At 42.4% G+C, this 11,908-nt stretch overlaps 1 protein-coding gene across 1 annotated transcript in view; it reads left to right on the top strand.

The window, feature by feature from the left end:
* The first annotated feature begins 3,620 nt into the window (after nt 1-3,620).
* The window catches only part of TMEM132D (transmembrane protein 132D), a 506,509-nt gene continuing 498,221 nt past the window's right edge, over nt 3,621-11,908 (top strand). The window contains exons 1-2 of the mRNA XM_030218396.1: nt 3,621-3,630; nt 3,720-4,605. Of these exons, the coding sequence (XP_030074256.1) occupies nt 3,621-3,630; nt 3,720-4,605 (896 nt within the window). The remainder of the gene's footprint in view (nt 3,631-3,719; nt 4,606-11,908) is intronic.

The raw sequence follows: 11,908 nt of genomic DNA, 5'->3' as shown, positions 1-11,908 counted from the left end.
AATAATCAATTTATCATTGCCGCCAGTGAAAGTTTTCATTTGATTAAGATGCAAACTAGTTGCTTTTTTTCATGGGTGATCCTGGAATTATGGAACAAGTTGCCAGAAGAGCCGGAAAATACAAAAGATTGTTTTTAATTTCAGGAAACAGCTAGAAACATAGCTGTTTAAGGAGTAGTTTAATAATCATGGTTTAATCTATGGGTGTATTAGAGAGGTTGTGGTAGGTTTGGGGGCGACTGAAATTGAGAGGGTGGATTTAGAATTGTTTAATATGGAATAACTAGGGTAGGCAATTTGGGGGGGGGGGGGAGGGGATGACTTGGAGATGTGAAATATTATTGTTTTTGGACTTCATTTGTAATCTGCTCTCTACAGTGGTGATAGTTGAAACTAGCCAGTGGTGGGAGGCAGGGCTGGTGGTTGGGAGGTGGGGATAGTGCTGGGCAGACTTATACGGTCTGTGCCAGAGCCGGTGGTGGGTGGCGGGGCGGGTGGTTGGGAGGTGGGGATAGTGCTGGGCAGACTTATACGGTCTGTGCCCTGAAAAGGACAGGTACAAATCAAGGTAAGGTATACACAAAAAATGACACGTGAGTTTATCTTGTTGGGCAGACTGGGTGGACCGTGCAGGTCTTTTTCTGCTGTCATCTACTATGTTAGCAAAATTTTAAGTTTGAATGTTAAATTAAACAGAAGAAGTGGCGCTGGACATTGTATACCTACTGATTGCTTAATGCCAGATCGTCTTTAGGCTTTATTGATACCTGTCCAACTTTACTTTTAACTTTTCAAAGCCAGACTTATTCAGCCAATTTAGAGCTTTCACTAATGTAGATGTTAGGTAGTGCATCTTTCCTGAATGCCCAGAATACTCAAAACATGGAAATCAAGCACCCTTTAAAATATGAATATCTCATTATGAATACATTACTGTTTTCAGTTCATGGACTATTACTGTCTCAGTGGTCACTGGCCAACTTTGATGGCCTGTTACAGTTACTTTAACTTTCAGTGGCAGTGACAAGAACTCTTCATCAAACTCTTTATACCACAAAACTTTCCTTACAAATTCCTTTTGACATTTATAGGGACTGTGATTTTTTTTTTCCCATTCCTGCCAGGTCTATTTGTGGTAACTTAGAAGCAGTTAAGCATCGCTGTGTGTTTGTTGCCACTTCCAGATCCATGGTATTTGCCCCCTACATTACCATGGGGGTAGAACATAGAAACAGAGAAGATAACGGCAGAAGGACCAAATGGTTCATTCAGTCTGCCCATCCTCAGTAACCACTAACTCTTCCTTTCCTAAGGGATCCCACATGCCTGTCCCATGCTTTCTTAAATTCCGACAGTCCTCGTCTCCACGACCTCGGGGTCTGAGTGCCTCAGGGATCTGTGCGGGGGCTGATTCTGTTTAATATATTTGGGCGAGACATTGCTGAAGGGCTAGAAGGAAAAGTTTTGATGTCTTCTGAAGTGTGAGGCCTAATGCATGATAACTTGAATTTTCCCCACATTCTAAGATCATTTCTAGTGTACCCAGAAAATAGGGCAATTTGCTGTATTTCTCTTTCAGGTCGTACGCTAATGTTGTAACCTGAAAAAAATAAACGGGGGATCACTTACTGCCTCCTATTTAGGAGGCACTAAGGGATAATTGGCAGTAAGCCCAACATGGGCTCACTGCTCGCTATACAGGAAGTACCTCTGGGTTACCATAGCAGCCCGGTGGTACTTCCCACCCCTAGCGTGCACCATCATTTCTGGCGCTACAAAAATTAATTTATTTATGAAGCGACGGAGTGTACCCGGCGGTAATCAGGCAGTACCGTGTGCTGCCCGGTTGCCGTTGGGTTAGCATGGGAGCCCTTACTGTCACCTCAGTGGGTGGCGGTAAGGGCCGTCCTCCGAAATGGCCGCGTGGCAAGTGCTTTACTTTCCACATGGCCATTTCCTGTAGGAAAGTGAGACTTCCCTTTCCCCAGCTTCGATAAAAGGGGGCCTTGGCGTGCGTGAAAAACATGCTCTGACACCAGCGCAGTCCCCCTTTTGCTGCAGCTTGGTAAAAGGGGCCCTAAGAGCTTCTGCATTATGGTGGTTTATTTCCACTTCATATCTCTCTTTTCCTACAAAATATAACAAAGCAGTTTACAGACTAAAAGAGGGAAAAGGGAAAGGACTTGATATATCACCTTTCAGTGGTTTTTGCAACTACATTCAAAGTGGTTTACATAGTATATAGGTACTTATTTGTACTAGGGGCAATGGAGGGATAAGTGATTTGCTCACAGTCACAAGGAACTGCAGTGGGAATTGAACCCAGTTCTCCAGGACCAAAGTCTGCTGCACTAACCAATTAGGTATTACAATGGAACATATATTAACAGTTCATGAAATACAATAGGCAAATATGAATTGGGCTTTGTTAGAATATGTACTAACCAGTTAGCATGTTGCAATCAGAGCACACTAGCTGAATAGCATGTCCACTCTCATTCTCCACCCCCCTGACATGCCCCCTCCAGAAAATATATACAAAAAAAGTTTATTTAATTTATTTCTAAAACGTATACCCCACTTACACCTAAGTAGTTCACAATAAAACATACATAATATAAAAGCATGCATACACATAAACAATTCACATGAGCTTCAAAAATGACAGCGAACTGCTGCTAATTACCAATTAGCGTGCTTTGCCGTAAGCATTTTCACATGTCCTAAGCACGCGTTTGGGGCTTAATTCCCTTTGGTAGACATATTCCTATGTATTGAGACTTGAGCAGGAGCCCAGTAGTCACTGAGGGGTCCGTTTACAAAGCAGCGGCAAAAGGGGGTCTGCGCTGGTGTCAGCACGTGTTTTTGATGCACACCGAGACCCCCCCCCCCCCTTTTACTTCAGCAGGTAAAAGGCAGGTGGGTTTTTTTTTGAAAGAAATGGACGTGCGGCAAGCGAAGCACTTGCTGCATGCCCATCTCGGGTGGGAGCACTTACTGACACACATTGAGGTGGCAGTAAGGGGTCCCACACTACCCAAGCGATAACTGGGCAGCATGCAGCACTGCCTGATTACAGCCAGGTACATACCAGCGCTACAAAAAAATTTAAATTTTTTGTAGCGCCGGAAATGGTGCACACTGGGGGTGGGAACTACTGCCGGGTTGTCACAGCAGCCTGGTGGTACTTCCCTTTTAGCGAGCAGTAAGCCTGCATTGGGCTTACCGCCACTTTGTAAAAGGGCTTCTGAAACTTTATTCTGTCATATAATATTTATTATGGTTTCTATATGTAGCAGTATATGAGCAAGAGAAACATAAGAAGGCATGGCAGATTTACAAAATACATTTTTTACTTGTTCTAGTTTAGTGGAAGGTCACAAATCCCAAGTCCCACAACCCAAAGAGCATAGCACTGAAACCTTATATAAATGTACTCAAACATGCCAAATAAAATTAAAGGCTGCCTCTGTTTTGAATCTCAAAATAAGATTATCAGACTAAAGTTCAGTTATTCCCTTTAATTTAGTGGACTTGAAATAAATAATTAATCAAATAGCTATACAGAGATAGGAAAATCTAATTCCCTAGCAAACTATAACCATCAAGGTATGGAAAGAATGGGGCCATGTCAGATCTTACTATAACGTCAAACACTGTATTTTAACTATTCCTTGAGAATTTTCAGCTGTTAAACTAAACTTGTCTTTTGTTGACAGTGACAGAGAGTCGCGGGAACTTGGACAGTGTACAGAAATTTTCTCTGCTGCCAACCTATCTGCCTGTGAATTACAGCATTCACTCCAGTGACGTTTCCTTCTTTCTGAAAGAGGCAAATCAGGATATCATGAGGAATTCCAGTTTGCAGTCCAGGGTGGAGTCATTTCTCATTTACAAAGCCAAGAAAGTGCCATTGATTAATGCCAGTTATGGACCCTTCACCGTAGAGCAAATGGTGCCCCAAGAACTGCTACTGATGCCAAACCAGTTTGGGTCTACCGAACAGTTTACTTTTAATTGGAAACTTAAAGCATATGTCATCAATGAGAAGATTTATCCCAGCTGGCCAAAAGTTCAGATCTTGTTTTACATTGTGGGCAGAGACTGGGACGATTATAGGACCACAGAACGGTTGCCGTGCCTGAGGGTGTTCGCATTTCGTGAGACGAGAGAAGTGAAGGGCAGCTGCAGACTGATGGGGGATCTGGGATTGTGTGTGGCAGAACTAGAGCTCCTTCCCAGTTGGTTTGACCCACCAACGGTGGTAGCTGGGCGTAAAAAGTTCACCGACCAGTGGGAAGGCACACCTGTGGAACTTTACTATATCATTCAATCAGTGGATGAGAAAGGAGAGTGTGTCAAGGAGGACATGAGAAAAAATGTTATCCGAGCAGGACGCAATGACATGGATGATTCCAGACCTTCCTTACAAAGGATTAGAAGTGTTTTTCTTTATCAAACTCATGGCAGCCCATCTTTATATGAAATAAAGTTGGATAATAATGTCATTGTTCAATACCTACCAAAGACTGTAAAACCAGGGGACACTTTGACCTATTTTGTCTCTGTTTCTAGAAATTCGTCACAGGATCAGTTCACATTGAGGTAAGTTAATGCCAGTTCCTTGTTTTAAAACCTCTTTCTTGGAGGAAGCAAAAAAATAAAATGGTATGCTTATCCTCTTTCAGAATATCAGAATGGGTTTAAATTAGCTGCAGTAATCCTACTGAGTTTCATTATTTACAACACGATGTACAGTAGCAGGGATAAATGAATGCTGGCTGGATCTACTTGAGTTGTTTTGCTGCTCGTTATGTCCCCTTTTGTCTGAGCTTGTGGGTCACCCAGTGACTTAATTTTGCAGCAGATGATCTCAGTATGAGGATATATGGCTTTTGTGCGGAACTGCGATTTTATGAGATTTTAGGAAAACTGCTATATTTGTTGATTTAATAACCTCTCATAGACTGGTTGGAAAAAAGTCAAGCATTGTATCTATTGAAAAGCTCCATTGCTTCATCAACTCTTTCTCATGAGGTACTAACTATGACACATTAATATACTGTTCTTACTATATGGCTTTTGGCTACTGTGGCATTTGATGAGCTCCAACAAGTATGTCTGACGTTGCTAGAGGCAAGACAGAATTTATCTGAAAAGCTTACGTCTTCAAACATCTAATAGCTTTATCAAGCTGTCGTCTCTACCCACCACCTCGTTCATTTTCATCTCATTATAAAATATTGTTATTAATAACAAAATTGCATTTAAAATACAGCACACGTTGGCCTGCTTATGGGGAAAAAGGTTAGTAAATCAGAATCATTATTTGGATATCACAGCACACTATATTAAAACAAGCTTTTGCTGTTATTTGCTAATATTATAAAGGGGCCTTTTACTGAAGTGTGCTGGGGTTAATATGTTCTAATGTGAGATTTTCCCATGGTTAAGCCTACATTTAATGCAGCATATTTTAAGACTTAAGTATCGCATACCATGTAAAATGAGTTTATCTTGTTGGGCAGACTGGATGGACTGTACAGGTCTTTTATCTGTCATCATTTACTATGTTACTATCCAGCTTATTTTAGAAAGTGATCACCGGCCATTTCCTGACATAAATCGGGAGATGGCCGGCGATTTTTTGGAAAAGCGGCGAAATCGGTATAATGGAAAGCGGCATTTTTGACAGCATCGCCGCTTTCCTGTTGCTTCGCCGGCGAAAGTTCAAGGGGGCGTGTCGGTAGATTAGTGAAGGCGGGACATGGGCGGGCATGGGCGTGGCTACCAGATGGCCGGCTTGCGCCGATAATGGGAAAAAAAAGCGGTGTTAAGCAGTATTTCGCCGGCTTTACTTGGTCCTTTTATTTTCACGACCAAGCCTCAAAAAGGTGCCCCAACTGACCAAATGACCACTGGAGGGAATCGGGGATGACCTCCTCATACTCCCCCAGTGGTCAACAACCCCCTTCCAAACTAAAAAAATAAAACTAAAAACCTTTTTTGCCAGTCTGTATGCCAGCCTCAAACGCCATACCCACCTCCATGACAGCAGAATGTGTTGTATCCTCCGACAGCCTTTCCCTGGTTGCGATGTGGCTCTCGGGTGAGTGTGACACCTTTTCTGTTAGGTGCACTGCAGAGTCACATTACCAATGCATTGTGTTGGGTGTAGGGTACTGGGCTCTACTCCCATGGTGCTTTCCCCCCTGCCAACCAGGTCAGAGTGTGCCCTGTTTTGTTTCCTGTTGTAGTCCATGCGATAGTGGCCATTTTTGTAAGCCAGTTTTAGTTCCCTTTCCTGTGTTACCCACGTTAGAGAACGTAGTTCTTACCTTGCATGGTGCTGAAAGAGGGCATTGTACACCATTGTGCCAGCTCTGACCTACTGCTAATCTTAGTACCAGGGGACTCTTTGCCAGTAGGGCACAACCTCTGATCTGCAGTTAACTGTGAGTAAACGTGCTTATTTCAAGAAAGGACTTTTTCAGAGAGGTTAGTCTTCAGGTGTGAACTGGTGTGCCAAAGTTATACAGCAGCAATAAGACCTATAGGCTGTATGCAGGTCCCTGGAGCAATTTTAGTGGGTGCAGTACATTTGTGGGTAGTGGGTTTGGGGGGGGGGGTTGGGGGGCTCAGCTCCCAAAGTAAGGGAGCTATGCACGAGGGAGCTTTTCTGAAGTCCACCGCAATGACCCCTAGGGTGGCTGGTTGGTGTCCTGGCATGTCGGGGGGGGGGGGGGCAGTGCACTAAAAATGCTGGCTCCTCCCACGGCCAAATGCCTTGAATTTGGCTGGGGTTTCAGATGGCCGACATAACTTTCCATTATCGCTAAAAAACGAAGCTGGCCATCTCAAACCCCGGCCAAATCCAAGGCATTTGGCTGGCCGGAACCGTATTGTCGAAACAAAAGATGGCCGGCCATCTTTTTTGAAAATACGGGTCTGGCCAGCTGTTTGCGGCACCGCTAAAATACATCGCCGGCCATGTATTTCGCCGGCGCTGTTCGATTATGCCCCTCTATGTTACTCTTTGGGGTTCTACATGGAATGTTGCTACTAATTGAGATTCCAGAATCTTGTAGCTCTTTAGGATTCCAGAATCTTCTGAACTTTTAGTACAAGAGACTTCTACAATCTGTGCCCTGAGAATGGCAAGGACAAATCAAACTCGGGTATACATATAAAGTATCGCATACCAAGTAAAATGAGTTTATCTTGTTGGGCAGACCGGATGGATTGTAAGGTCTTTATCTGCGGTCATTTACTATGTTACTATGTTAATTTTTTTTTAATCAGGTCGTTTGCTAATTGTATCATTAGCACCCAATACCTGTAAAAATGTAACATTGGGGTGCTTATTATGTGGCAAGCGCTTCTGCATTAACTCAGCATTGGCCAGTTAGCGTATGCTATGAATGCCCTACCTTGTTAGTGCTTCCATGCCCATTCTCTGCTCCCTCAAAAAATATATTTTTAAACATAATTAACACATGGTTAGTGTATGGAAAAGGGAAAAGTACTGTAGAACATTTTAATGTGTTTTGTGGTAGCCTGTTTTCCTGCATTGATCCCCTAATTCTATAGACATCACAAAAAACTGTGCGTGCAAATTTGAGTGCGTGCCCAATTTGCATGCCCAATTTAATTAAATAACGAGCTAATTAGTGCCATTAATTGTCATTTTAACAAGTAATTATTGGCACTAATTATTGGAGCTTACGTACGTAAATTCAGGAGCAGGATTCACACCTAAATTTTATGCGTGAGTAAAAAAAAAAGGGTGCGGAATGGGGGTATTTACGCGCATTGTTATAGAATACGGGGGATATGCGCCTAATTTAGGAATGTACATTTATGCCGCGCTGCAGTTGGTGCAAATGGCTATGCCTAAAGTTAGGTGCGACTCCCGGGCGTAAGTGCTATTCTTTAAACTGTGCCTAACTTTAAGCGCCGTTTATAGAATAGCCCTTTTTTTCAGCGCTGATTTTTTTGGCACCATATATAGAATCTAGCCCTAAATGCATGTTAGGGGCCTAATGCGGTTTAGCAAGAGGGCCAAAAATGCAGTAAGAAGGTAATTCTGTAAAGAGTTGCCTAAAGCTGGGAGATAGAATGCTGTGACAGCTTGAGAAACCATAGACATATGTGTTATTAAAATGGATGACATACATGTGTATATATGCCTGAACCAGGGGCGTAGCCAGACTTCGGCGGGAGAGGGTCCAGAGCCCAAGGTGAGGGGGCACATTTTAGCCCCCCCCGGTGCCGCTAACCCCCCTGCGCCATTGCCGACCCCCCGCCACCGCCACCACCACCAACGTTGACCCCCCCTGCCGACGACCCTCTCGACCCCCCCCTCCCACTGCCAACCCTCCCCCACCGTCGCCGTCGCTTACCTTTGCTGGCGGGGGACCCCAACCCCTGCCAGCCGAGGTCCTCTTCTTCCTTCGTTCTGTTTCTGAGTCTGACGTCTCTGCTCTGGCGTGGCAGTTGAAAGAAGAAGGCGTCAGAGCAGAGACCTGATGTCAAAATATTCCCCTTGAGAAAGCTAAGACAGCGAAACAGGCACCTGTCAGGGGCCAAGATTCGGGGTGTCGAGGCTCCACATTGACGAGTCAAGATAAGTGACCATTGCAAGCCTGCCATTATTCAATATTGTTTTAAATTGCTGTCAGCACAGTGGATTAATTGTGAAGTATAGCCCTGTGCTATTGAAACAAAGAGACTAAGGAAAAAGAAAAATTAGAAAAACTAGAAAACTTACTTAGGCACAATTAGTAATTAGTAGATGCGGAGGTGCAGGGTGGTAGGGGGTTATGTCGATGATTAAGATATGTCACAGAAAAGGACTCACAAGTGAGTAAGGAACAAGTTATCCTGTGACTTTATATGAGACTTCCTCTATATAAAAAACAGGAACCAGAATTGCAAAAGGAAAAGGTTCCAACCAGCATTTAATCAGAGCATATAACATTTTGACTCCAGATTGTTTCATCTACCTTTGTGATATATACATTAGTATTGATACGTAGATTGAAGTCGCATAAGCTAGACAGATGCCTATAAATGGACATTCCCACTGCATGTAACCGGCACACACACATCCATTCCTGCATGTATCTTAGAACGGGGTCTATGTTGGAAGATCCTGTTTTAAAATATTAGTGGAATGTGACATGTCCCAACCTGGACGTCTAAATTGCGATTTGTATATCATTTGTAAAATCTGCCTCCTTATTACTACTACTACTACTATTTATGCGATAGAGTAGAAGAGAGTTTGCCACAGTCAGCTTTTGTATTGTACCCTGAAGGTGAAAACAAATTGTTTTAATTACTTTCATCGACAGTAATAAGAGTTGTGTAGGAGTAAATATATTTGTAACCACAACATCTGAAGACAGGATGAACATGGTCAAAAAGGCATGGCAAACTACTACATAAGTAAAGCCATAGGTTCATCATCTCCAGCACCTTTTCTCCAATTGTGCCAGCCTGGGTCACCAGTACCTAGCAGATCCAAAAAGTAAGACGCTAGTCTGTCCAGGAGCAATACAAGCACTAGAACTGCACTGTCTCATGTCTAAAACGCGTGAAGTTATTTGTGTGACTGAGCACAGTTCTACATAAGTTGCTAAAAGCTAGGCACCAAAAAAACTGAACATTATACTAGCATTCTATAATGGCACAGTTGCACGCCAAATCTGCATAGGTCTATAGTTACACACCAAACTTAGGTATGACCACTTATATCATGTCTATGGCTAGTGTAAACGGTGGCACCTAAATGTGGCAGTTGGGTGCATGAGTGAAACTATTCTATACAGTGCACACAAGAATAGTCTGAATGCCTCTGACATGCCTATGCTCCTCCCACATTAACACTCTTTTTGCATTTGAGCAGCGGAGAAGTTAGATATGCTGTTTATAGAATGGAGGCGTAAATCTCTTATAAGCGCTGCTGCAAATTTATCACCAATTAGTGCTTCATAACACCATTAATTGGTATTTATCAAGGGGGTTTAATTGTCAGAAGACAGCAGGAGCATGCTTGGCCCATTATCTGGCCTGAAGCCAGTAGGCGGAGCTTGCTTTCATACAAAGTAATGTATTTTGAGTGTATCAAGATGGCTGAGGCTGCTTAGGGAGCAATAAAACCTCCTTGGGTATAGACAGCTTCAGCCTTGTCATGTGACGCCGTCTCCTGTCAATCAAACCTCCTTAGTATTTATCACCAAATATTTGCAAATTGACAGTTTCACATGCACAACTAGCCCTGTTCTATAACTGCATGCCCAGTTGTGCACCTACATTTGGGTGCTATTTATAGAATTTGGGAGTATGTGTTTGTAATCACATCTATGTGGCAAGAAGGCATTAATAGATGTCTATAACTTCTACTGCACGCTCCAAATATCTTCTTTCAGGATATAATTAATAGCTGATGGAGAGCTGAAAAAGCTAATTATTTCACACTGCTCAGCCTTCAGAAGTGACTTAATGGACCCCTGGTTACCATGTAACCTAACCAACTGATTAACAATGTAATTATCCACTTTCTCTTCCATGCTGCGTTTTACTGGGTTCTGGCCAATGAACCACGCACATCAGGACCCCAATGATAACCACTGACTGTAGAAATTAAAATTTCCTGGGAAAAACCTTTTTTTTTATATATATCTTATCTGTTATGACATTAAGTTCTGGCATTCCTATGTTTTGTGATAAACTGGAATTTTGCATATAGGGGGAGTCAATATGTATCAGAGCCTTGGCCTGTGTCACTAAAGCTATGCAAGTCAATTATAAAACATTCCATAGACAGAACAGACTGACTATTCACACATCAGGAACTGGTAAAATATGGTAATGAACATATGAACTATGTTTCTCAGATAGCAGTTCATTTCCTGCCCATCACTAGTTATTTCTGGCTAGAATGAGCAGTCATAAAAAGTATTTCTGTTTCAGTTTTACTAATAATGTAAATTTTTTCTAGAAAAAAAACATCTCATAGCCACAGAAACTTTAAAAGAACGTTTTAAGAGCTGCCAGCAAATAGATGGTTATTTTATTTTTCAAATCTTTTTAAATGAATTTTGACAGTAATATAAAATGACATATCCAATGTAAGCAGCAACAAAAGTTGCAATAATGACACCTAGGGCCCTGTTTACTAAACCGCGCTAGGGGTGCGTCAGTGTTTTTAGCCCACAGTAAGCATTAGCGCGCCCTACCCGTGTTGATGCCCATAATATTCCTATGGGCGTCTACACAGCGCATGCTAATTTTTACAATGCACTAAAAACACTAGCGCACCTTAATAAACAGAGACATAATGTTATACAGGAGTTACGAGCATTACAGGAGATGCACTGTAAAAGAAAAATTATAAACTGTAAGTGGAGCTTGCAATATATTTGTCTAACGGAGCCCAAGTCTTCTTGAAGTTGGCACAATGATGAGATTTTTAAAGCTGCGTGTTCTTCATATTTTTGAATGGCACAAATTTGGCTCCACCATTCTTGCATTTTTAGATGGGAGCTGTCCTTCTAGTATAGTACGATTAGATGAAGATCAAGAGCCATCATGGTATTGAAAAGTTTGAGATGATTATCACCAATGGAGAGATTAGGGGTGAAAGAACCGAGTTTTTTTTCAAATCATACGATGGAGCAATTGGTGATGAGAGAGATAAGACTGCTGATATCCTTTGCTATATTTGAGTCCAATAGTCACAAACTTTTACACAAACGGTAGGCGCAAAAGGTTTCCCTCAGGGGCAGAACACAACCAGTAAAAAGGAGGGAGAGTAGATCTTGTAACTTTTGCCAATTTTCTGGCGTCTAATATGCCTTATGAAGAACAAAGAATGAGGATTGGGTAATGCCAGCTGATGGAG

The sequence above is a fragment of the Microcaecilia unicolor genome, chromosome 11 (assembly GCF_901765095.1).
Source record: "Microcaecilia unicolor chromosome 11, aMicUni1.1, whole genome shotgun sequence".
NCBI lineage: Eukaryota > Metazoa > Chordata > Amphibia > Gymnophiona > Siphonopidae > Microcaecilia > Microcaecilia unicolor.
Note: the sequence above shows the minus strand (reverse complement) of the source record. Positions and strands in the feature narration are given on the sequence as shown.